Source organism: Gopherus evgoodei, chromosome 5, assembly GCF_007399415.2.
Source record: "Gopherus evgoodei ecotype Sinaloan lineage chromosome 5, rGopEvg1_v1.p, whole genome shotgun sequence".
Lineage (NCBI taxonomy): Eukaryota > Metazoa > Chordata > Testudines > Testudinidae > Gopherus > Gopherus evgoodei.
In genome coordinates, this window is record NC_044326.1 from 88251100 (window position 1) to 88278920 (window position 27821).

A 27821-nucleotide genomic window follows, 5' to 3' on the forward strand; every position below is an offset into this window, starting at 1 on the left:
TAAGGTACCGGCAACTTCTTTGAAAGAGAAAGATATGAAAAGATGCTGTTTAATCATACAGTTCTCTTTTTATACCCTCAGCTTTTTGGTTGTATCTGCAAATTACGTGGTCCTATCAATATTAACCTCCATGTTATTAATACTATTTTATTCCTTTTTGTTAATGGCTGATAGAGTGTACACTGCTAGAAGGCTAACTTTATACTTATTTAATGCTCTTATTTTGTGGTCATTAAAATGACAAATTTATATGTAGCACTTTATTGCAGTAAGAAGCAAAAGTGGATTGGTTGTATAACCTTTGTTAATCTTAAAAAGCAAACAGTGATCTTAAAGAGAGAGGAAAAAATGTTGGCTGCCTGTTAATAGATCTCTATTTCTTAAGATAACAGTTTCCAGTGCAAAATAGACAGAAAGGTCAGGAGTAAAAGAGTCTTTCTATTGAAATTTGAAGTATAAAGTATTGAACCTTTAACAATTATTTCTCTCTTAAAATTAGTGGATGTACAAGAATGCTTTCTTATTGTGTTATTGTTTTCCATGGTATTGGCATTTGGGCTAGATCTTTGTTTCATCATGTGTTCATCAGGGTTTCCCCCAATCAAGCTTTAAAAGAAGTGGCCCTAATCAGATTTAATTTTCTACCCCCACATCTTCCCTATCTGAAAGCATCCTCTCACACACAGGGTTACGGATCTAATCCAAATCTCCTTGAAATCAGTGGGGAGACTCTTAACAACTTCAGTGGCTCTGAATCAGGCCTGCTGTCTAGGACTGTACCAAAGTAAGGCCCCAATTCAGAAAAGCTTCCTTGTTCAAGGAAGGCTTTTAGTCATATATTTAACTTTTAACATATTCTTAAGTTCTGTTGTACTTAAAGTTAAGCATATGGTGAAATGCTTTCCTGAGCCAGGACCTAAGACATTAAGTCATTAAGCTCATTTGTAAGTTTCCACACCTTTTAATACATGTTAAAATATTGGAAACTGTCTGCAATGAGAAAACACTGAATGAGGAGAACCTAACATGTTAGCAGGCTGTAATATACCAATTTAAAAGTAAAGTAATAATGAGGATGTATTTCCCACCTAATTGTTTAAGTTCCATCAGATATTTTTGGTCCTGTGAGCATGTGGCTATTCTAGCTAAGCTATTAATATAAGTCATCTGTTCTAAATCTCTGTCTAAATCTATTAATAGGCAAGGCAAACAATTCAGGCCCTGTTTATCACATTATTGCACCTACATCATCAAAACCCTCTTTGCCTTCTTTGAGAGTATTGACAAAAACAGAGAGTGCCGAGTAGGGCTCTCCATTAATAACTCATTCAGAATAAGAACTGTTAAAAGGTGAGTTTCTTTACCCCCTGAATTATGCAATCTGCATTTCAGTTAATACAACTGTTACAAAAATACATTCCCAGTGTTTCTGGCTGACCCTACTACAATAGAGCAGACACTTTAAAAAAAAAAAGAAAAGAAAAAAGCCCACATGTGCATCAGTGAATAAACTACCGATGTATAAGAGCAAAGAAGTAGGAATGTTTAAAGAATATTTTCTGTAAACCAAATTGCACTATAAGAAGCTGGAACACCCAAGAATGAGTGTTATGAAGCTGTCAGCATATTAATCCCCTGTGTTTAAGTTTTCTGCCAAACCTTTATTTGAATTACAATAACGTTTGATATAACTGAGCAACTTTGTTTAGCACTTTGGGAAAAAAAAAAAACATTTACTTCTTTCTAGTGAGGGAGAAAAGATGTATTTGGAGGTGTTTTATTTTTGGTAAGAAAAATATACAGTACTTATCAGAGCTCTGGCATATACAATAATTGGTTTGCAGTTCAAAGCTAAGGAAAGGAAGTTCTCCATAGATATCTCTGATCTGTTAAAGACTAAAAGTTCTGATAAATGTCCACCACCCCAAAGCTGATTTCATAGCCGTTTTCACTATGCATTCTTAAATGAAGGTTGACTTGATTTTCCATTCAGTTAAAGTTCTCAGCACTTTCTTTCTTTCTCCTGTCCTTTTTTACTTGTATTATGTTCAAATATCACACTGTCAAGGTTTGTGTACATTAATAAAAATTTGTATTGTATAAAGCTTTTTGCATTATAAGGCTGTACAGGGTCATTTTGACAGTAACTGGTATATTCTTTTGCATCTTATGTTGCATTGCCAATTTCTAGTGTATCCAGTTTGGAAGTACAATATACTCTAATTAAAAATGGTTGGCTATACTCTGGTTTCTTTTCTTTTTTCCTCTCCCCCTCCATTGGTTTGTTAACTAATCTATCTAACTTTAAGGATTTTTAAAAAATGCGGATAGGGAAGTTTTCCCAACAGAAGTAACAGACATAAAAAGGTAAGACAGACATTTTATTCAGTTTTAACTAGGAGAAAATTCTGCGATTTTTTTGTAATTCCAGTTGTTGTTACATTTTATGTCTTTCTTGATCAAAAGTAGGAAAATGTAAGGAAATTAATAATTGACTATTTGGCCTTCAGCCATACTGCCTTGTGTTGGAATCTTGTCTAATCTCACAAGCTAAGCAGAGTGGGACCTGCTCAGTACTGGGATGCGAGACCTCCAAAGCACTTATATACTGTTTGAAGTGGTGCTGCATGATTCAGGATGTGGCACTTTTTCTTTTGATTCAATAATGACCAATGCGCCAGTATATTTTTCAGGGGCATACTGTGCGGCTGAAAGTGCTGTCTTTCAGCTGAGATATATGCAAGGTCTTGACCTTCTGAGGCATTGTAAGAGCAAAAATAGAATCTGTACTTGCTAGCCAAATGGAACTTTATGTAACTACATTCTATCTACCTTCCAAATATTCCCCCTGTATTTTAATTGAATACAGCATTCTTCACTTCCTTTCCTAAAGCTAATGTGTAGCGTTGTTGTGTACTGTTAAAAAGTTGCTGTGTTCCACCACAGGTATTTTAGTAGTGATCCCTAAATATCACTTGTATGATTTTCCTTATAAAGTACTTTGAGATCCTTCAGACTGTAGGTTGGGTGTATAAATGAAAGCCTTGTGACAGCCACAACACAGAATTTAATAAAGGTCCCTCCTAGCATTCCTTGTAAAAGTCTGACTAATTATTCATGATAGCCTTTAGGTAATTTATAAAGAAATAGTGTCAATGATAAGGAGATTAGATCAGATTAGATTATCATAATCCCTTTAAGAGCTATGAAATTCTCATTTACAACCAGATTCTGCCACCCTTACTCATATTGAGTAGTATCTGACTCCACAGATAGCCCAACTGAAACCAGTGGAACTAATTGTGGAGTAAGGTGCTACTTTGTGTGAGTAAAGGTGGTAGACTCTGGCCTTTAATTCCCATTTAGTACATTTTGGTGAAATAATGTGAATTTTTCTGTCATCCAACACAGCGTGTATGTTTTGTCAACGTCTTGTAAAGATCAGCATAAAAAAACGATAATGCCATTAAGACATTCAGATGCACAGGAGAGATGGAGAGAGAGGAAACATCTACACAGCTCCAAGGTCAGACAAATTGCCAAGAGTCATGGAGGTGAGGGCACTACTTATCAAAACAAGAGCTTGACACTTTGAAATGAAGTTAGAATAGAATACTGAACCACTGTAATGAAGGAATTATCTTATTCAAAGCAATCTTCAGTGCAAATCAAGCCCTGGTATAAACTTCTAATTAGCTGGAGAATTCTTGGTTGTATTCCTAGAACAAATATTCTAATCCTTGAGCACCTCGTAGTGAATATGACAATGCTGTATCATGCTTTCTCAGTCTTGTGTTTAATCCTGCTCCTGCGTCAATTGGTAACTGGTTATGTTATAGGAAAGGTGCTTCTATTTTTCCCATGGCCCTGGCTGCATAATCAGTTACGTTTGAGAAAAGATTGCCTCGCGGTCTCCACCTCAGCTGTTTCTATAACAAAGAAAGGTAAAATGTTATTCTTCTTCTTATACTTTGAATTACAAATATTAATAAATCTGCATCAATAGTGTAAAGATGGAGGGTAAGCTAGACCCTGGGCAGCTTCTGTAATATCTTTCATATACAATACCAGAGACTGATCTGTCAGACCCTCATTATGTCTTAATCCCTCCCTTACAATAAACATTTTGGTCAGATCATCAGCTTTCGTAAATTATCATAGCTCAGTTGAAGTCGGTGGAGCTGTCACAATTTACATTAGCTGAGGATCTGGTCATTTTGTGTAATTTAAAGACAGAAAGAAAAAGTCCTGTTTGCCAGATTTGACATATTAACTAAAATGACAACATTTATTCCTAATTAGAGATGGAACTAAACCCACCAAACAAGGCCAAAGTTTCACAAATCTTATTTACCCTCTGGACTCAAATTTGTGACAAAAGGGTTTTATAGATGACTAACAGCAGAGTCTATATCTTACCAAGCCACACATTGATCAGAACATACATACATACAGAACATAGGTCTATTACAGGAGAGTGGGTGCAGGTCAGACTAGATGATCATGATGGTCCTTTCTGGCCTTAAAGTCTATGAGAACAGTAAATATTCAAATAGTAAGACTAAAATTAATAAAAGTTTGGTATGGGGGAAGAGAGAGATCAAAATATGATATTTGCATATCTAGAAAAGCTAGATCACTTTTTAAAGATCTCTGTCTCCCTTGGAACCCTGCATGGTTTGATTTAGGTTATTAAAACTTTATTGAATTAGTTTTTCTGACATGTACGGAATATGTTTGTGTGGTGATATAAAGGCTAGTGGTACACAGATGGGATGATTCCCTCATTTAAAATTAGAGGGAGCAAATACCTGACGGTATAGTACAAAGATTTTGAGTATACTGCATATGCCTCATATATTACAGAGAAGCTATTTTAGAAAAGTTGTAGAGAGTTTTAAACATTTGAATTGGCACTATTTCTTGTAATCCTCTACCTATCAGACTGTAAAGCCAAGTGCCTTAGTCACAAGGAATCCAACAGTACAGGGCTCCAAAGGAGACATTAAAAACCTATAACAGTTACCTAGGACAGCTTCTCTATATCCATATATAAATTGATGCTAATTGTAGAGATTTTTGTCGTAGATCATATCAGTTGCGCATCTCTCTCTCTCTCTCACACACACATATATATATATTGTTGTAATGTGGACACCTGTTCACTCTAGGAACAAATGATATATTAAAACCAAAACACACATATATATATGTGTGTGTGTGTGTGTGTTGGTTTTAATATATCATTTGTTCCTAGAGTGAACAGGTGTCCACATTACAACACTTGCAATCATATTTGGTGCTAATTAGCTTCCTTTTTGGCAAGTCTCAGCAGAGAAGTTAAAGACTGGTAGTGAAAGTAAGCTACTATCTCACCCCTAGAAATGTCCCCTTCATAGAATCATAGAATATCAGGGTTGGAAGGGACCTCAGGAGGTCATCCAGTCCAACCCCCTGCTCAAAGCAGGACCAATCCCCAGACAGATTTTTACCCCAGTTCCCTAAATGGCCCCCTCAAGGACTGAACTCACCACCCTGGGTTTAGCAAGCCAGTGCTCAAACCACTGAGTTATCCCTCCCATCAAATTTTGTAATTTCCCAAATTACAAAAACTAGGTTTCCTTATACTTTGCTGTAGAGTAAATTGTGGTTTTGAAGAATGACACTAACTTAAAATAGAGACCCCCATCATGACTTAGTGCTAGCAGATCAAAAAGCTGTGTTTAAAACCTTTGATCACTTGAAGTGTTTTTGTCCTCTCAAAGAAATTTGACTAAGTATAAAAAATATTTCCTCAAGTCAAACATTATCAGAAAAGGTAAAAACTAAACAGTCTTGATGAAGTAACTACATATTTTAGTCAAACATCTGAAAGTCAGTTATGCAACAATATTTGCAAACTCAATGAAAATGTAGTGGCACAAACCATTATTATGGTTACACAAAAGAAAAGGTCCTTCTCCCAGGTCAGGACCAAGGCCCAGTGTGCAGAAGGTTGCACTGTACCTTTCAAACAGTGCCTGTTCTGTGGGCTAATAAAGGATGTATTCTCCAGGGCTGTCAATTCAGTACCTTTTGCAAACACTTAATTCACTTTTTTTTTTAAAGTCAGCTCTCCTCCACACACTTGATTGGCTGTCTAGTAACAATATGCTCCCATGAGGCAGGAATCCCATTTTTGACCCATGTTCATTTTTCAGCTTCCCAAGCTGGCAGGAATGTTTTATTCAGTATTTTATTAATACTTGGTTTGTATACAGCCCTTGTCATCCACAGAACGCAAAAAAGTGACAAAAATGGGGTCAATATTCTAATACCCAGGTTAAGTATGGGAGAAGCTGAAGCCCATAGAGTGACATAACTTGCTGTAAATCACACAGCAAGCCAATGAGAGAGGCATGGTGGATGAGGTAATATATTTGAATGGGCCATCTTCTATTGGAAAGTACAAGTTTCTGAACTACACATAGCTCTTGTTCAGATTTTGGGAAAGAAGCAGAGTGTCTGTCTTCTTTCTGCAGACCTGAGAAAAAGCTCTCTCGAAAACTTGTAACTTCCACCAACAGAAGTTGGTCCAGTAAAAGATACTACCTCAGCTACTTTGCTGGGACCAACACAGCTATGAAAATGCTGCAAAAAGGTCAATGATAGAGTAGAAACAACCTTCTTGGAAAATTACTATAATATCTTTTAAATCTCTTCTCTTTGTCTGTCCCTTGATGTGAGGATGATGTCTGTCAAGGGGGTTCGGTTCGCTGATAGGTTTTTAAGTGGCTGAGAAGCCCAGTACATGACCTGTGGATTTTCCCACAGAAGTGGCAGTTGTAATCTTGGAGGAGACATAGTTGTTGACTGGACTGTTGTGCCATTTCTTTCCTCCTTCGTTGCTTCTCTTGTCTCATGAGCATGGCTGTTCTCCTCAAAGTGAGCTGTGGCCCGGCGTAATGTGTGGTGCCACTGTGTTCTGTTCCTCGCCAAATCCTCCCGGTTTGTTGGGTTGATGCCTCACTTTTAAGATGTACTTTCAGTATGTCTTTGAAGTGCTTCCACTGCCCTCGGCGAGCCCTTCTTCCCTGACTTAACCGAGAGAAGAGTACTTGCTTCAGGAGGCGAGTGTCAGGCATATGTACACAGTGACCAGCCCAGCGGAGTTGGTGTTTCATGCATGACCTGCACTTCTGTGCTGCTGATGTTGGCTGCAGAGAGAACGCTGATGTTAGTTCATCGGTCTTCTCAGCTGATCCTGAGAAACCTCCTGAGGCAGTGCTGTTGGAACCACTCCAGCTGCTTGAGATGTCATCTATAGGTTACCCAGGTCTCACATCCATAGAAAAGGGTGGGAATGATAACTGCCATGTGAACCAAGATCTTGGTGCCTGTTTGCAGATCCTTATAATTGAAAACTCGTTTCAGTAGTCTTCCAAAGGATGTGCTGGCACCACACATTTTCAATTTCTGTATTCAATTTCTGTGTCAATACTGGCTGTTTGGCAGAAGTGACTGCCAAGGTATGGAAAATGGTCCACATTTTCCAGGGGTTCTCCGCTGATAGTGATTTGTGGAGTATGAAGAGTAGTTTGTGCAGGTAAGGGCTGGTAGAGTACCTTGGTTTTCCCAATGTTGAGAGAGAGACATAGGCATCTGCAAAAAGATTTAGGGTACTTTGCAGGTCAGCCTCTCTGTGTGCGAGAATGACGCAGTCATCTGCATACTGAAGGTCAGTGATGCCAATTTTTGTGATCTTAGATTTTGTTTGGAGTTGTCAGAGATTGAGGCGTTGACCATCCATACGATACTCAATCCTCATTCCATCAGGAAGGCAGTCATGGATGAGAATCAGGATCACGGCAAAGTAAGTGGAGAAGAGTGTTGGAGCAGTGACACAGCCCTGCTTGACACCAGTGCAAATGATGAATGGTTTGGTCTCTGAGACATTTCACAGAGTGGTGGCAGTCATCTCATCATGGAGTAGTCTGATGATGGAAATAAATTTCTGCAGACAGCCAAACCTATGCAGCACCTTCCATAGGACATCATGATTGATAGTCAAAGGCCTTGGTTAGGTCGATGAATGCCATGAACAGTTCCGGATGTTGCTCTCTTCACTTCTCCTGAATCTGTTGTTCCACGAAGATAATGTCATTTGTGAAGCCACATTGTGATTCAGGGAGGAGTTCCTCAGCAAAGGGGAGAAGGCGGTTTAGTAGGATCTGGACAAGGACCTTTCCTGTGATGGAGAGGAGGCAATACCTCTGTAATTCCTGCACAAAGATTTGTCCCCTTTCTTGAATATTGTAACAATGTTGGCGTTCTTAAAGTCAGGTGGAATTTCTTTGCAGGTCCAGATTTTGTCGAGAAGTTGGCAAAGTTTGTGCTGAAATATTGTTCCACCAGCTTTAAAAACCTCAGCTGGGATGCCGTCTGGTCTGTGCCTTGTGATTTTTTGTCAGGATGAATCTTTTAAATACACATAAAGTCGTCACCATTGTAATATTAAAAAAAAAATCATAATACAGAAATATCCCTTCTACTTAGTATAGGAAATACCTAGGGAGTAACAGTAATATTTACTTGCCAAACATCTGTAAAGATTTTAATAGCAACTACTGTCATTTTTCTATTGCAGTATAAATAAAACTCAGGTTTGTCGCATACTCTCATTCCTCTGCAGAGGGATCAGTGTAAATAATCTTCCACTACTTGCTGTACTAAGGTGGTTTAGAGTCACATCAATTCCTATTCAAGTCAGGGAAAAGATTTCCATTGACTAGAATGGGAATTGGATCAGGCCCTAGGAGCTGTGTTGAAACTCAGTAGCTTCAGTTCACAGTTGTTTCATATGAAAACCTTTCCGTCAGTTTTACTTTCTATGGGTTTGCACCTCCTGTGCCTAAAAATTCAATGCAAAGTTCAGCTGAGATTACTAACTTTCAACTGGCTTCTCATGAAAATCAGGTGGATTTTTTGTATGAAACCAAAAATGTGCTCAAATCACAAATGTTTTGACAAATCTAAGCTAAGTTTTGAGCTTGTATCTGAACCCTGTAAGAGCATGATTTTACTTGGCTTGTGGTCTTGTTACAAACATGTTGCACAGCTCTTGGAATACTAATACTACATAGGCTAGAGATATGGCTATGCTGCACGTAAACCCAGCTATTGTGCTTGCATGCATGTGCACAGCAGCTGATTTTTACAAGTTGGATGTGAGAATATCTATAAGAGGGACTGAATTCCATGAGTGCCTACTGTACAGTAACAATACTGATGAGATGCAGCAGTTACTGAACTATCTGATTCTTCAGTCTGCTTGCCTACTTTCAAATAATTCGTGACAACTTCCCCCAATTGTGTTTAATATTTGAAGATGCCCCTTCCTTCACACATGAAAAATATGGACTAAGGACGGAGTTCCTGAAATGGTGGCCCGTGTTCCTGTATTGTCCTCTGTAGTACAGAAACCTGGTGTTCCCACTAAAGCTTTAGTTTTAAAATCTATAAAGGTAATTTCTGTCATGTACCTTCTTTTCCAGCTTTCTTCAACCAATGATTCATTGAAACGACAAACATGGGCTTGTTACTCTGCTGGGAAGTTTCCTGTTTTAATAAAACGCAACAAAGTGCTCTTTAGCTCTGATTACTGTGCTCATACTCCCCACACTGATGTTCTTTCTGGCCTGATGTGACCAGGAACACTAAAAAGGTCTCATTTTGTGGCTGACTAGACCATAGGTAAGGACTTCTGAAGTTGTTTGCTATTTTTGATTGAAGCCTGGATCTTCAGCCAAGGGCTGGAACAAAATATTTGATTTTTAAAAGGGTTTAACAGAATATCCAATTGGGAGTTTCACAGAAACATTTGCCTCAGTCAGTGGCAATTGACTTGGGTTTGAGAACCTATCACATATTTCAGTGTTTAAAGATGCCAAAAAGTGGGGCATATTTTCTGTTACTTCCCATTCATCCTTGTGCTCACTTCTGTAATTACAGTTTTGAAGGTGGCCAGGATATTCTGGTGTGATTTGGGAGACCCACATTTTAACGGCAAATCCTGACTTCAGGTGAGTGTAGGCCTTAGAGGAAAGGCCATTTCACTATACCATAGCCCATCAGCTGAGATATTGAAGTACTGACAGTGATTGCGTCCTAGTTAAAAAAAACCCACAACTTTCTGCCCTTCGTTCATGTGAAAAAAAACAATCTAAGTGAACAGTAAGTTCCAAGGGAATCTACACTGGAAACCTAGAGCTGCTCTTGGATGGATGTAAGGCAAAAAGCAATCTGGGATTCCTATAAAAATCACTCTAAAACAAGCTGAAAAGCTAATTCAGAATCTCCTGGTAGATCCAGCAGAATAGATTATTATTAGGAACAGATTAATTCATAGGACTAAAATCTCTTATATTTGAAAAAATTCTATTACAATATTCAACATAAAATTGTAGTGCATTATAACTAGGAACAGTTGTCCTGCTAATTATAAACCATTAGTATCTCTTGCTGAATAATATTTTTTTTAAATTGGTGTGGGAGTGTAAATATGAACCAATATTTGCAGGAGTTATTGCTCTACAAACATGATGCTGTGGAATAAAGCACTAGACATGTATTGACCTCTATCACTCATACAAGAGACATTTCTTAAATGTAACTGAATAGCTCTTTTTTCTTGTGTAACTAGACTGATGCCTGTTTGCACTCTAAATAGTTATTACATAATAATCTTTAAGAGTTTTGTATATCTAGCTAGCTATTTCTAATGTGATTATGTAAGTAGAACCTAATGAAAAAGCCAAACAAAATGCTAATGTAATTAAGGAATATGCACTATCTTTTATGTGGGCATTTCAATTAAAAATAAATAAAACCCATTACATGGTGATACAGTGCAAAGATCTCATTTTCATCAGTCAAAGTGCATTCTTATTCAAAAAGTGAAAGATTTCTCTTGAGAGAACTAGAAGCAGCAATCTTCTCTTTCCATTCAAACCATGCAGATGTACATAATTAAGGGTCCACAAACAGATCACATTCTCAAAGTTCAGACATCTCTCGATATCATGTTTTACGCATAAAAGTCCTTTTGAGATTGTTGTTGTTTTTCAGTGGTCTGTCTGATACGGTGAGTAATTTTATAATAAAATTTAAATCACATCTAATTATTAGTAGAAGAGAATTCTAAGTGCATTATAAAAGCTTATATATGTATGAATTGCTTTAACACTTCAGTAACATGACTGCAGCCATATCACCTTGTGGTGTTATCCTGTCCACTCTCATAAAACTCAACAGTATGAGGCCAGGTTAATTTTTTAATAGAAGATCTCACAAGAACCTCCAGTGGTAGCTGATGCAGGTATTTCAATGGGAGGCACTCCTCCCACTAGTCTGTACTGCAGTCATGGGATGTGACTGCAGCTCCCATAGACATACCCAAGCTACCTTTAATTTAGCTAGCTTAGGTAGCAAAGCAGTGAAGCCATGCAGGACCCTGGATAATTACTCATGAGGCTATCCTATGTGTCAGTGCATCCTGCCAGTACCTGAGCTAGCTAGATTAAATCTAGCTCTCCAGTATGTCTAGCTCAGGCTCCAATCACACCCTGTGACTTCATTATGGACATACTTTTAGTAATGAACCATTGCCTTGTGTGGTGCTGAACACAGCTGCTGGAGGTTCCATCTTTGCAGTCAGCATCATGGCTACTTGTATTGATTAAAAATCACTTGGCACTTTCCAGTATTCTAGCCAAATTCCAACTCATATGACAGGTAGTTTATGGAACAATCTACAATTGTGTTTCCTCATAGGCTGTATCCAGTGAAATAATTGGCATTAATACATGAGTATCTTCTGTACCTTATGCAGAAACAGGATTTGTCCTGCCAGGATCACATCATTGGTTCTTCAGTTTTGGTATCCTGCTCCACTAAATGCCTTCTGATGACTCAGAAGAAAGCAAAAATAAAAGCCAGCAATTAGAGCTGACTGAAAATTTTCTGACAGTGTTTTTCAAGCAAAAAATGCCAGTCCATTGACATCAAAATGTTCTACAGGAACACATCAATTTTGCTGAAATTTCATTTTGAAAAAAAATCGAGTATTTTGATAAAGGTGAAACATTCAATTTCAAGCTTGTAAGAATGCAACATTTTGATTTTTAATTTTGAAATGACTTTGTATTGAAATTAGTTTATATTATGTATAAAATAATACAGTTTAAAATAGAATTAAAATAAGTTAACATAGAAATGAAATAAAACAGGTTCGCTGAACTAAAGCAAACTTTTTTGTTCAGATTCTGAATTAAATTTTCCCCCCAAAAAATGTCAGAATTTCACATGGAAGAGAAATTTCGGTTCCTGGCCAATACTACCAACAATGCATCTGACCAATGGGCTTTGAATCAGATCCCCAAAGTAGTTTCCACAGGGAAGAGTCCTTGCAGATTCTTTATTGAGGTGTTCCTTTTCCAACAGTTTTTCTGTTACGGGAATGAGAGTGCTCTCCTGTCGACTCCTGTACTCCTCCGCCACAAGAGGCGCAGGCGGAGTCGACGGGGGAGCAGCAGCAGTTGACTCACTACAGTGAAGACACCACAGTGAGTAGGTCTAAGTATGTCAACTTAGATCGATCGATCGATCGATCAATCTCTCCTCTCCCTCCCTCTCCCACCTCCCCCCATGTAGACCAGGCTTGAGAGTAGAAATCCAGTCAATTTAGTATGTTCAAAGAAGGGAAAATTAACCTGCAAGTTATCTTCTCTGCAGTTATCATCATTTGACTTGCTTCCCTGCTTGCCCACTCAACTTCTACTGAGACTTGGGAAGTAAAAGATTTTGATTACTTTCTTTCTGATCATACTATCACATAAATGTATATTTCTGGCATAAACTATTCAGAGGGGATTAGAAGCACTTTGCTGCTGAGACACTGAGAGTCTGTTCATGATGCCCACGTACCTGCAGCAAAAAAACTTAAGCAAAGAACTCCACTAGCTCTCTCTCTCACACTAAAAGCACAAGACTCAAAAACAGGAATTCAGTCAAATTTTATCTTCAGAGAAGATAAATTATAGGTAACTAATTGTCCCTTCCCATCCTTTGATCAAATACATCTACTCTTCCTGCTTTGTTTAGGTTGCCAAGACACATAAGTTTACTATACTACATTGTTTCCTTTATTTAGCATATGAAATAATGCAAATACCAGATTATAGTTAAATACCATATAGCAGTAAATCACTTTGCTTTTTTATTTTAGTGGCAACATCTTTTTCTTCTTCTTCTCTGCAGGAAGATGGCTTCAAAGAACCCAGATCAGAAGGCAAAACAAAATAAAGTGGTGTCTCTTCTGAACCACAAAGGTGAACCTTCTATGCATTCTGTGAATTTTTAACTCTTGGTATTTTAGTCCCTCGGTGTTTGCTGGACTCTAAGTTTCTGAGAAATGTGTGTATATAATGGAATATATTTTAGAGAGTAGATGTTTCATTTGCTTTTTATATTTTAATTGCTTCTACATCAGATATGAAAAAAAGAGATTTTCCTTCAAGTTTAATATTAAGTTGATTGAAAGTTTGTTTCATGACTCTGTAGAACAGATTTACCTATCTGGTGATATTGAAGTTCTATTAGTGCCAAAGACCTATATCTTGTATCTTTAGGGCACCAATCACCATACTATGTGGGTGCTTTTAATCTCTTTGTGTCTTTACATCTGGATCAACATAATTCAGCCTCATTGTGATGAGACAGACCCCAAAAACATAGTGTGAATCAGGAAGTCCTGGGATTCTAAGCTAGGACTTTATACTGAAGTATCACTCACACTTGTGAAGGAAGTTCTATGTATGCTGGAGAAGCCACAAGCATTTTGACAGTGGACTGGTAGGGAAACCTTATCCAACAACATGATTTTAAGTGGTAGGTGATGCGTCATTATTTCCCTTATCATCAGGGCCGGCTCTAGCAATTTCGCCGCCCCAAGCACGGCGGCATGCCACGGGGGGTGCTCTGCCGCTCGCCGGTCCCGCGGCTCTGGTGGACCTCCCGCAGGCGTTTCTGCGGACGGTCAGCTGGTCTCGTGGCTCCGGTGGACCTGCCGCAGGCGTTTCTGCAGAGGGTCCAATGGTCCCACGGCTCCGGTGGAGCTGCCACAGGCGTGTCTGCAGGAGGTCCATCGGAGCCTACCAGCAGACCGTCTGCCGCCACGCCTGCGGCAGCTCCACCAGAGCCACCTGCCGCCCTCCCAGCAACCTGCAGAGCGCCCCCTGCGGTGTGCCACCCCAAGCACGCACTTGGTGCTCTGTGGCCTGGAGCCAGCCCTGCTTACCATCTTCAGCAGTGGTACAGAAGATTACAACATCGGACAGGTGTGTCTTTCTGTCAAGATCACTATCTTGCCTGGCAATTCTAGCACTGGAGAAAGATCTGTCAGAATTTACAAGGTAGGAAATTCTGACACACAATAAAGTTGAAGCAACTGCAATGTTAGTAAGAGGTAGATGGCTCACCTCAAAGAAGGTGCAAAGATATGGTCAGTGAAGAAATTGGCACGAAAGGGCTTTGTAAAAATGGGATTTGTTGTTGTTTATTTATAGTACATAATGAGCATTGCTAGGCACTTTCCAAATACTTGAGAAGGATGGTCCCTGCTCAGAGGAAATCACAATATAAAGACAGATAGACAAGTAAACAGGCTAAGAAAATGGGAACAATAGGCAATTGCTATACAAATCAACTTGATTCACTGTAAATAACATGACAAAAATGGGTCTTTAAGAGGGACTTAAATATGGACAGGGTGGAGGCTCTGTGGATGAGTTCAGGAAGGTCATACCTAGAGTTGTGCAAATAACTGATATTATTTGGTTTAATGGTAATTCCAAAAAAATTGTCTGGAGTGGAAATAAACACTTTGTTTCTAAATGTTTCATTTTGATGTTGAGCTTTTTTTAAGGCATTTTTTAATTAAAGGAGATTTTTAAAAATGTTTCAGTTTTTAAATGTTAAAGTGAAACAGTTGGATTTTTGGGGAAAAAAAATTTTCTGACAATTTGGTGAATTCTGCATGAAATTGTAAAATGTTTCAGTTCACCCAAATCTGCATTTGTTGCTGAAAAAAGTTTTAATCAGAAAATTTGCCCAGCTCCTAGGCATACTGTGTTCTGGAGGCTGCCTGGAAGAAGGCACAGAGGTGTTATAAAGAGGGATCTGAATTTCTGCCTTCAGAGAAGATGGCTGGTTTTGAGTAACTCTAGAACCCGGGTCTTCTGCCTAGGCCACACAAGGGGCCTGTTCTAGAAAAGTTATACAATGAAAGCTACTTACGTAACAGCTATAGGTCTTTACCTTGTGTGGTATAGTCTGCATCTTCTGACTTTCTGCTGCAAAATTTTTCATTTTCTCAATATTTCTGCCCTCTGTCATGAAGTGGTGGAAAAAAAATAGGCTGAAAACCAGCAAAGAATTTGAAACATGGAAGATTTATATTTTAGGGAAGCAAATGAGGCTCGGGGGAGTGATTTAGGGTTACACTCACCATTTTCACTGGCATGTTTTATCCAGTTCTGAGCTGCCTGATGTGACTTTGAAGCACCAGAGTACATATTTTGATACACCTGTAAAAAGATAGTAACAAATCATTGCTCCTTATTCCAAGGCTGCCAATCTGAGCACATCACAATAAATCGCTAGCAAGTGTCTATATTCAGATCTACTGTGTGATGCTGTCCTAACAGTTCCACAGAGCAGCAGCAAACGGAAATGAGAGCACTGCAGTGAATGTGAAAACAAGCAGACCTGCTGTAACCAATCATGTTTTATTATATGGGCTTGATTTTAAGAGAGAGAGAATGTGTGTGTGTGTGTGTGTGTGTGTGTGTGTGTGTGTGTGTGTGTGTGTGTGTGTGTGTGTGTGTGTGTGTGTGTGTGTGTGTGTGTGTGTGTGTGTAGTTCAGCATACAGAATGAGGATAGGATGGTTGAGCAAATACCTCAGTGCCATTCAAAAAAATACAGGCTAGCATTTAGGGATCACTCTTCCTCCAAATTAAGTCAATGTCAAAATTTCCATTGCCTTCAGTGGTGCAATAACTTGCCTTTAAAAAGAAGTCACAAATTAAATTAACGAGCGTACATCTTCCAAGTCCATCTCCAAATGGCTAGTTAGACTCCAAACAATCAAAAATGCAATACTAAGGCAGGCCCGATACAACAGTATTTAAAAGTGGTAAAACATTATACCCATTTTAAATGTATTGCCCACTAGGAGCTATTCAGAGCAGGCCCTCCAATGTTTTGACCTCCAATAGGTCTTGTTCACAAGTCATTGGCCATAGAAGCTCAGCTGGTATTCCTAATGAACACAATAACAGATCCAATTACTTCAACCAATAAGCATTAAAAAGAAAATGCAGCACCAAAAGCCTTTATTGCTTTGTTAATTCAGATACATATATCTGCAGATATTACAATAAAGGCAAGAGCACAGCATTCTTACCCCTTCACTTGTCTTTTCTGCAGACTACACATGCTCTAGTCTTTAACTCTTTCCTCACAGGTTTTATTTTCCAAACCTTTGTATCTTTGTTGCGTTCTCCTAACTTCTCTTTCCAGATTGCCAAAATGGGCTGTCCCAAAATGAACACATTTGCCTAACTGGAGCAAAATTGATGCTGAGTAGATTGATTTAATTACCCCTGTTTGCTTTATGTGTGTTTCTCCCATCATAACTTATAATCATCTTCAAGTAGTTGCAGCCGCATAATCTATGTGGGCATGTGCACATGCTTTGCACCAGAGCCGGAGAACTTTGCCTAGCAGCCCATATAGGAAAAGCGCTCTCACCCTGCCCATGTATTCCCTCCCTTGGCCAAATAAGGGTGGTGCCATCCCAAACCCCTCTGTTCCTTGTCACCGCCCATGGCTAGAGTAAGAGCAGTGTGGTGTCTTCACCTCATACTTCCATCCTCAGTCTTCTGAGAACTTTGCTTGTATATAGTAATAGTAGCTTAGATGTAGTTTAAATGTTATTTTAGTGGTAGTAGAGCAGCTGACTTCCCTGTGAGATGCCCTCACGGGGTTCAAACATTGTACATCATGTAAGGGGGCCATCCCCAACTGCAACCCGCACCCAAAGTGCTTGTTGTGTCTTAGTGAGGGACACATTAAAGAGTGGTGCTCCATCTGCAAGTCATTCACAAAGAGGACTCGGGACAAGAGATTTGTGGTTGAAGCAGCACCTTCTGGAGCAGGCTGTGAAAAGGACTCTGTGTCTGTCATGAAGGTCACAAAATTCACAGATTCCGTGACTTTCTGCAACCTCCGTGACTTCTGCAGCGGCCAGTGTGGCTGACCCCAGGGCCGCCCAAGCAAATGCTCCAGTGCAGATACTTAGGTCACCCTGGGGACAGCCACATCAGCCACTACTCGGGCAGCCCCAGGCACCAGTCCCGGACCTGCCAGAGCAGCCGCAGTCTGCGGTTCCAGACAGCGGTCCCTGGCGATTCCAGCCATGGGGCATCCATTGAGTCCAGTACTGATGACATTGGCACCAGAGCCAACCATCTCCATGCCAACAGCATACCAGGCAGCATCAGACCTTCTTTGCCTCTCAATCCTGGACTCTAGTTCTCCAGTGCTATGACTTCAACCGGCTCTTCCGCCATTGTGCCTCCAGCACCTTCTGGCCATGTTGCAGAGCTGCCAGGTCTGTCAGCCCCACAGCTTGCTTTAATCATAGAATCATAGAATATCAGGGTTGGAAGGGACCTCAGGAGGTCATCCAGTCCAACCCCCTGCTCAAAGCAGGACCAATTCCCAACTAAATCATCCCAGCCAGGGTTTTGTCAAGCCTGAGCTTAAAGACCTCTAAAGAAGGTTTGCAGACTACCCGGGCTGCAGACTGTGGCATCGAGACTGGGCCTGGCACTGAAGGCCCACTTAATGTCGTGCATCCTTGGGTCTTGTCATTGTCATAGTGGCAGATCCCATCATCCAATTTAGTACTGGCCTCGGTGCCTGTGCCTCTCCCAATATCAAGCAGGAGTGGGTCCCATTTGCTGCCACTGGTGCTAGTTCCCCACTCCTCTTCAGCACTGATGCTGCCTCCATATTGGGCTTCAGATAAGTCTTATCAGTTGTTTGGCCCATCAGTGCTGGCTCCCCCATTTGTCACCACAGAACCTCCAAGATTCCTCAAGATCCAGTTCAGTGTTGTCGTCCTCGCCAGATTGCCCTTGGATCACTATCGATACTGAGATCAGGACAGGGGCTCTTGGTCTGGTGCTTAGTGACCACCAGTGCCTTATCTGTATGCCTAGTGTTTCCTTGAAATCCCTGGGACATTCCACAGTCCCTAGTGTCCTACTCCTTGACCTAATCCAGAGAGCTATCACTGGTCCCAACAATGACTCCTGCTCCCATACTGTCTCAACTGCAAGTGACCACTGAGTTCATTCCCTCAGAACCCATAGGGCTCTTCTGACCCGATCCTATGATCCATTGTTGGCACAGTGAACCGCCTCCTCATCCTCCCTGGATGACTCTACCATGCCAGAATCTTCCTCTTCCTCGGTGCCCGGGGACTTTAATGTGTATCAGGACCTCTTGAGGAATATGACCACTACTTTGGGCATCCACAGGGAATTCCTGCAGGAGATTATATATAAACTGCTGGATATTCTCCAATTATCAGCTCCAGAGAGAGTAGCCCTCCCAATAAATGAAAGGTCTGCAAATGTCCTCTGGAATACCCCCACTTCATTGACTTTTGGCAAAGCGTTCGGAGAAACAATACTTCGTTCCCATGCAAGGGTTTGAGGGTTTCTACTCTCACCAGGCCCCTAATTCCCTGGTAGTGACTGCATGACTAAATGAGGAGGAGAACTGAAGTTCAGAGTGTGTCCAGCAGGTCTTGCTTAACAGGGGGAAGCTCTCCATTGATCAACCTATTCAGCCAAATGGAAGTGATTCTCGGTATGATGGTTAGCCCAGGGAGTTCAACCGACACTTCAAGATATCCTGGATACAAGCCAGAATCTGTTATACCTTCATTCTTCCAGTCTTATATTTAGTTCATTGAAAGTCCACCTGGTGGGAATTTTGGCATTTCATCCAGCTATGCATCAGAGTTGGTGTTTTCAAATTCCATGGCAGTGAGATTCTTGAAAGGAGTAACTCATCTCCATACATCAGTTAAAGAGCTGGTTCCTTTGTAGGGCCTTAATTCAGTTTTAGAGGCTCTTATGAGACCTCCCTTTGAGCCTCTGGCAATTTTTTCTTTCCCCCTTCTGTGTCAGAAAAATGCCTTCCTTGTGGCCATAACACCTGCAAGGAGAGTGCGTGAGTTGCAGGCTTTGATGGCAGTGCCTCCTTACGCACAGTTTTGCAGAGACAAAGGAGCCCTGCAGCCACACCCTAAAGTTTTTATCTAAGGTGATTTCCCAATTTCACTTGAACCAAGTTTAATATCTACTAGTGTTCTTCCCTCAGCTGCATTCAATCCCAGAGAAGCAACACCTTCGCACATTGGATGTCAAGTAATGTTTAGCTTTTTATCTGGATAGAACTAAACCTTTCCGTTCCTCACCTCCTCTGTTTGTTTCATATGCAGACTGAATGAAGGGTCAAGCAGTCTCTTCACAGACACTCTGCAGGTGGATAACTGTATCATGACAGCATGAAGTAGCCCAGACTTGGTCCTCTGTGCATACATTTGCAAACCACTATGTCATTACAGTTGCATCCAGAGGAAACCCAAACTTTGAGAAGGCAGTCCTATGGTCCTTCTGTAAGTACACTCAGAGCCCTACTTCCTGTTAGTATGGTTGCAAGTCACCCACATGGAAAGCACAGCTGCATCTCCTCGAAGAAGAAAAAACACCCACTTGTTGCTTTTATTCTTTGAGATGCGATGCAGACATGTACTCCACGACCCACCCTCCATCCCGTCTGCATCAGAGTCTATACTCCTGATATTCGGTGCAAAGGAACTGAGGGGTTTGGGGCAGTGCCATCCTTATATGAGCAGGAGAGGGGTTACGGCTGCAGGGCACTAGTGCCCCCCCCCCAGGGTACTGCTAGGCAAAGTTCTCTGGCTCAAGTGAGTGGGGCGTGCACATGCCCACACAGAATACACATCTGCATCACATCTCGAAGAACAGTTACAAGCAGGTAACCATTTTTTAATAAATCTTTTGACTAGGATAAAATGCTGATGCCCTCTATTGTCAACACAAGATCAATAGATTTAAATGATCAGGTACAAATTAACTTCAAATTCTGTACTTACTACTTGTTGTCTGACATATTTAGAATCTTCTCTGTAACCTGGATGTTCATAGTATTTGCCTGGAAGGAAAACAAGAAATGGAAGCCTTACAGCAAGTACAATGTTCAGTTCAATTTCTTGATAAAAATGATAATCAAGTTGATAATGTGTTGAATTTTACAATACACAGATATATACAGAGAGGAAAATTAGGCTACCAAATTAAACACTGTCTGCCCAGCACATCCTCCTGGGGAATATTTGCGGGATGAGGCCACAGAGGAGGTGATCTCCTTGCAGTTATTTACTTCCCCTGCCACATTTTGCCATGTGAGGAGCAGGTTTTCCTCCCTGAATGAAAGGCCCAAGGCCTGCTCCCAAACTTGGCAGCTCTCCAGGGGTCTGAAGGAGATGAGGTCCATCTGCATGGAGGCTTTGTGTCTCGTCAGCAGCCACCTTCTCCCAACCCACTCACTGGCTCCCCAGCGACAAGTCCATTGGAACTGTAATACCAGCTTCTCCTCTGACCATGGCTGTCTCCAGCACACTCCAGCAGAAAAATACTACAACCTGGGCTTGTATTTTTTAAATTATCAGAGAAATGTCCGCTTGGTCAGATGGGGGCCAATGTGCATCCTTCCCCTAACCTGGCCAGTCCCTCCCACTCCACCTGTGCAGAGCATGGACCATGCCAGGTGGCCGCTGCAGTGGTGGGTCCAAGAAGCACAGTCTGGGTTAAAATAGTTAAACAAGATCTGAGAGCTAAGTATATCTAATATACATGTTAGTTGCAAATATTTACATCTACTTTTTGAATGTACTTTATTTTAATTAAAACTCTTGAAACAGCCAGCACAAAAAATGCATATATGGAGCAATGAGAAATAACTATGGATGCATTGCTGCCCCATAACAATGGAAGATTAGAATTCTTTTATTGAGTTACTAATTCTGGATTATTAAAGATGCTATACAATGACTCATTAATACAGCTAGAGCCCTTTATTAGATCATTATCCAAAAAAAACTAACTTAGTGCACTGTTCTGGGATATGACCTTTTTAAACAGCACTGCAGTCTAGTGAGAGCCTGGAACCTTCTGAGCTGTAATCCCAGCTGTACTACTGACTTGCTGTGTACTATTGGGCAAGTCACTTTAACCTCTCCTTGGCTGTTTCCTCCCCTGTAAAATCAAGGTGATATTGCCTCCCTCACAGTGGTGTGTAGAAGATTACTGAGTTAAAGATTTGAACAGCACGAGGAAGATGCAAAGTGCTAGATCAGTGCAAAATATTGTTACTGTTGTTTAAGGATTTTAATTCTGCAAAACTCAGATATAGCTAGAGATAAACGGCCAGTGTAGAAGTGGGATTTCCCAGTCATTGACAGACCATTGATGTGGCATTTTTCATTGGTATGGTGGAAAAACATCATGAAGGTTTCTTTGGAAGTTTATAAAAAAAATTCAGGAGGAGACAAATGAAGGAGACTAACCTAGTAATTAGCACTTTGTCAGTCAGAGATTTTGGCAATACAGTTTCTCAAGGTAGAGAGAGACGAAAGAAAGATAAATTTTGTTCCCAGCTACATGCTGGCACCTCTCATTCAAGTGAATGAGGGCAATAATAATGTGGCCCATAAAAAAATAAAGAATCATAGATTATTAGGGTTGGAAGGGACCTCAGGAGATCATCTAGTCCAACCCCCTGCTCAAAGCAGGACTAATCCCCAAATGGCACCTCAAGGATTGAGCTCACAACCGTGGGTTTAGCAGGCCAATGCTCAAACCACTGAGCTATCCCTTCTTCCCTGTATGCAGGCTTGGGAGGAGGAGAACTTATGGTACATCTCCGAGTTACATAGTCTTTACCTTTCAATTGTTGTTACTATGGTTATAGGAAATCACAAAGAATGTTGAAGGTTTTAACTAGTATTTTAATATTAACTATTGCACACAAAATGATTGAGACAACAATAAGGTTTTTTTAAATATTAGATCAATATAATTAGCTTCAGTCAGAGTACTTGTGCTTATGTATCTTGTTGAATTGGGCAAGTTTAGAAAGAATCTGAAATATCTCAAAATGTTAGAAACCAGGAAGAACACCCTATTATACTGTAGTGAGTCACATTCCCTAACCATAACAAACTTAATTTTTACCTTCTCACAAAGAAAAATCTCCACCTTTTACTGTAGCTCATTTTTCCTCATCCCCATTACAGAAGTGACAGCCAGGTATTTGGTATTTATGTACTGATAATGTAGATGGTGAGTACAATTGCCTTTCACAAGTTCACCAACAGCTTCAAAATAAACTTATATTACAGCTTGAACTCTGTCTTGCTGAAAAAGATCTTAGTTTTAATATAGTTTTAATTAAGGTCATTTAATATAGCCCTAATTTGTTGGCATGTCTCCAGTCCGCAGTCTAGATCCCCAATCCATGAACTCTAACTTCAGAAATAAATTGTGTTATACAGTGAGAAAGATTGATGTTAAAAGTGATGATACTACACTGTAATTATGTGAGGAAGCTCCAGGAGTTAATACTATACTTCTATAATTGTGATCCCCAAATCTTATGCTGCTATTAATGAAATGCTGTGAGTGTTTTATTTAAAAGTAATGCTGCTTACACATGTATAGACAGACATACTAAAACATACCATGGTTTGTTTAGTTGGAGGAATAAATTCTAGCAATTATTGCAGTCTATGTTCAAATGTAATATTAAAATGTGTCTAATGACAGGTGACATTTAGTGACCTTAATAAACGGTGTCTGCAGCTACTGCTTCTTTGTTCCCATGGGTGAATTAACGTAGCCTCCATGGATTTGGGACTTGGGATCAGAGGGGGCCTATGGACCCACAAACTTTGGATCTATGGGGGGACATTACCCAGAAAGTGCTGGAGGTAGCATTGGCTGTGCCAGGAACCAGGTATTTTCCAGGGAAAAGTTTTGATTGGGGAGGTTGAGGAGGAGGGACTTCGGTTGGATCAGATCCAGGTTCCTTTGAGTTTCAGTCAACCCCTGTTTGTATCTGTTGTCCATGGGCCATTTTGCAACTGCTTGTCTTTCACCTGACAGTTCCCTGAAACAAATGTTTATCTTTCTGTGGCAGTCCTGGACTGTGGGCCTACTTGGTAACTGCCTGGTTGCCTGGCCCATTTGACCAGACTAGCTAGAGGGAGCACCTCCAGCAGGCACAGAGACATACTGAGAAGGCTGAGCTGTCACTGCCTCAGAGGCTACGTCTAGACTACCCGCCGTATTGGCGGGTTAAAATCGATTCCTCGGGGATCGATATATTGCGTCTCATCTAGACACGATATATCGATCCCCAAGCACGCTTATATCGATTCTGGAACTCCAACCCCAACGGAGTTGCGGAATCGACAGGGGGAGTCGCGGACATCGATCCTGTGCGGTGAGGACGGGTGAGTAATCCGATCTTAGATATTCGACTTCAGCTACATTATTCACGTAGCTGAAGTTGCGTATCTAAGATCGATTTCCCCCTGTAGTGTAGACCAGCCCAAACACTGGCTAGCTGGTGCTGCAGGGCAAAGGAACGCTGCTCCACAGCACCACATAGCCCGGGGTCAGTCATCCTGCAGCTGCTCTGGCCAGCTCTCAGTCACTCTATTATGTCTCCTCCTCTTTGCCTCCCACCTAGATGAAACCTTCCAAGTGTTTTCACTCCCCGCCCCAAACCTAAATCTCTCCCTGCCTCTAAATCATTGTCATTGCTCCATCAGTAACAACAATCTAGAAATCACAGAGGTTACCAGATTGGCTAAGGAATCATCCTCGGAATAACCAAGTATGTTAGATTTACCTTTGTCATCTGCAGCAGTTTGTTTATCACTGTTGTAATATCCAGGTATATAATGAAGCTGGTTTACCATAAACACTCTAGAGAACACACATGGAGAGAGAACATTTAAGTCTTTTAGATCAAACAAAGGGCTGTTTTATTTCTATAAGCTTGCGCAATGTGATAAATTTGCAGAATCTTTACCTTGTCATTGGTCGGTTTTCTTTATTTACAGTAAGTTATGCAGGTGTTTTTAAAAATCTGTTTTACTTAGGTTCTTATGCCATGCCCATCAACACAAGAACAAGAGCCCAATGGGCCATCTGGTTGGGTATCCGGTCTCTGACAGTGCCCAGTACAAGCTGCTTCAGAGGAAGAAATATTAGGGAACTAGTCACCAAAACAGGCCTGTTCTTTTCCCCTGGCACTTAGAACATTTGTTATGCTCTAGCTGGTCAATAAGGCATAGCTTTTCAAAATGTCACATGGGAGATGCCATTCTAGTTCTATAGTCGTTTTACAGGATTTGTATGTCTCTAGGAGCAGGACTGCAGGAGACAATTCTTAACTCCTGAAGACCATTTGCAGCTAAGGATCCCGAGTGGAAGAAGGAATCTATCTGTGGCTCATCAGCCAGTCACAGCAGGTCAGCTTCTTAGGCACCTTAGACTTGCCTCCCGCCCCTTTCTCCCCACCTCTCTTCTCAGCATATCATTCCTGGCTAGTGTAGGTGGCTGACTTGTGAAAAACCTCTTTTTAAGTGCTTAACTGTCCCCAAGGAATATGAAAATGGGACTTAAATGCCTAAATCACTGAGGTGCTTTGGAATACCCTAAATCCTGCTGTGTCTGGCATTGTGAGATTGAATAGTGATCTACTACAAAACCCTGCCAGCCAGGGCAAGATTCTCAACTGCCAGAAGGGATAATGTCAGTGTGTGAATGGGAGTAATGTGAGTTCAGTGCATGGTACTGAAAGCACTAGCTGCCTGGTATGTTGGAAAGACACCCCCATTAACCAAACGGTAAACTTCTTTCCCTTAGAGACATGGTGCACAGGCCAGCAAGCCTTCCTCCTCACTCTCTCAAAGATCCTGCTCTGCTGCTTGGGTGAGGGAAAGTTGTTCACTACATCTTCCGCCTCCTCCTCTTGGGAACTAGTACAGGAGAAGACAGGCCCCAAATATGTTACAACATCATGCAAGGGAGGAATATACACATCGTAAAGTCAGAAAACTTTCAATTAATGTTCCAGAACCTACTTCATTTCCAAACCCTGTACTACTCCAACCCACCCCCTGCATGCAGTCCAAACTCTTCCCCATTGGTACTCCATTCTGATGCATTCTTCACCGAAGTGCAGACATATCCCTGCCTGCTCTCCCGATCTAACACAAATTTAATTTACTCGGGAAGCACCTAGATACTTCCAGGGTGGGAACTAGAGAAAAGCCTCAGTTAGAACAAAGTTATATTGGGAATGTAGGGGATGGAGTCCAGAGTTGAAGAAACAACTGCTCATATATGTATGTAGAGTGTTTTGGGCCCATATATTGAGTGACAGGAGGATGTAGGGTGGAGAACAGTCCATGATATGTGGAGCTCAATTATGGTTGTTTTTACAATGAGTAGGGAGAGGGCCTGCATATGCCATGTATGGCAGGTGAGACTCAAGAGCAGCAAAAATTAGGTTGGTGTTACAGCTGTACTTGAGAATTCATAACATTTAGGCATTTAAAGTCTCACCTATAACAATGTAGCATATTTTAGGGTGAAATCCTAGGCCCACTGAAGACAGTGGTAAAATTCCCATTGATTTCAGTGCGGCTAGGATTTCACCCTTAGTTTTTTTGTAAGGCAATATATTTTTACTTTTAACCTGCATAATAAGGGTTTTTTTGCTTGTTTTTTAAAAGGAACAACACTGTATATATTTTAGATCTTATACTTAGGCCAGTTGTTCCAGACTGGGACCCCTTATTCATACCAAGATCTTGGTCCCATCTAGCTGGGATCCCCCTTCTGACTTAACAATATGGGAAGGCCAAGATAGTTGCAACCTTGTGACACCTGAGGTGTCAACTCCCTTATCACAAACTCAGACTTTAGGCAATTGCAAAGTTACTGAATGTCTTTCTATACTGTATTTTTGATTAACAACATGAGTCATATATATGTTTTGGCTCTATCAGACAACAAATACTAACAGATGTTTTCCATCAGACCTAATATTAATCAGGATAAACAATGACATCACATTCTCTCAACAGCTTGCAAAAGCATGCTGCTGTGGCAAACTAAGTTTGCTTCCACCAAGAAGTAGGGATACTGAACCAAAGGAGGCAATTTTTTCTTTTTACCTTCAAGTACTTCTTGAGATTTCTTGATGGATGGTTCCTGTTTCTTGTTAGACTTGAATAAGGATTTCATCAGAAATGGATTTTTATAATAAGCATGTACACTGCAAATGTTTCCATCTTCTAGCATTGTGTAAACTTTACTACGCTAAGATGTGTGAGTGGTATCACCAACTGTTCTTCAGTATAGCACTACTGCTAATTGCAGTTCTACTAACAAACAGGTCCAGAGACTCTGGTAGAGGACAGGAGCCAAAAAAGCAGAAAGGAATAGGGAGAAGCTACAGCCTGCCACATCAATTCTTGAATGTAATGCCTGAAATGTGAAAGTTGTCTTCATTATTAAATGGATAGATAAGCTGTAGTGTATATATACACATATCTCTGAGTCTAGATCTAGCTCTGTTTTATAAGTTAAAGTACTAAAAACTGAGTAGCAAGGCAATGATAAAATGATTCTAGGTTAGGATTCTGATGACATCATAAAGAATATGAGCCCTTGTAGTTTATGATCTCATTAGAAATCCTTGTTGCAGTTATTTACTAGCTGTTCCCATTCCAGGATTGAACATGAAGGGTGGCTAGCTTAATCCTGGGTCTTAAACAGAACCTGCCAAATTTGATTAGCTGATCTTTTTATAGGGTATTCTTGATTTCTAAACTCATCCTACTCATTTTCTGTAGCAGTCAGGTTTCATTCCAGTTCAGTATGTTAAAATTCCTCTTAGAGGAGATGAAGAATAAGACAGACCTAGTATAATAAGCCTCTCCTAGCTTCTACCTCTAAGAGGAATTTATTTTTCCACTCAAGAAACTACATATTTTAGGCTCCACTCAATAGGAATAAACCTTACTCTGGTGGATGAGGTCTATTTATCCTGGTAGGAGAGGAGGGTTTGGTTCTGCACCTTGCGGATTCAGCCAGCTCCTTTTTTCCATAACCAGCAGAATATGTTGTTGCACAGTTGGCCTCTCTTTGAGCCTCCCGTCTCCAGGCTTCCCCGGCATGGCGTTGGATTTCTTCAAAAGCTTGAGAAGAGAGAGGACTAAAGGGCAAAGGCAATTCAGGAGCTAAGAAGAAATAGCTCATCCTGGATGCAGCTCATAGATTCTGAGCAGCAACTTTACCTTACTTTAGAAATAATTTTCCTCTGCTGATGAGTGCTAGAGGTGACCAAGCCTAACTTTAACAAGGTTAAGGAAAGGGAAAGTGCTTTGCTGCTGTTGATAAAAGTTGCTAAGCAACAAGTCATAAAAACCTCTACCAGCACTACAACCAGCAAAAGAAGAAAAAGTAATTAGCAAACTACGAACTGGATTTTTGTATATATTTATATACCCGCTGGGAGGAAATATTTAGACATATGACT

General features: G+C 40.6%; 1 protein-coding gene across 1 annotated transcript; it reads right to left on the reverse strand.

Moving 5' to 3' along the window:
* Nucleotides 1-6: 6 nt before the first annotated feature.
* C5H4orf51 (chromosome 5 C4orf51 homolog) lies at nucleotides 7-27725 on the reverse strand. Its single transcript, XM_030564398.1, has 6 exons — nucleotides 27306-27725; nucleotides 24117-24193; nucleotides 20296-20354; nucleotides 15545-15623; nucleotides 15355-15425; nucleotides 7-3929 (listed from the first exon to the last, which is right to left on the reverse strand). The coding sequence occupies exons 1-6, from the start codon at nucleotides 27539-27541 to the stop codon at nucleotides 3834-3836; spliced, it is 618 nt and encodes a 205-aa protein (XP_030420258.1). The 5' UTR covers nucleotides 27542-27725; the 3' UTR covers nucleotides 7-3833.
* Nucleotides 27726-27821: the final 96 nt, after the last annotated feature.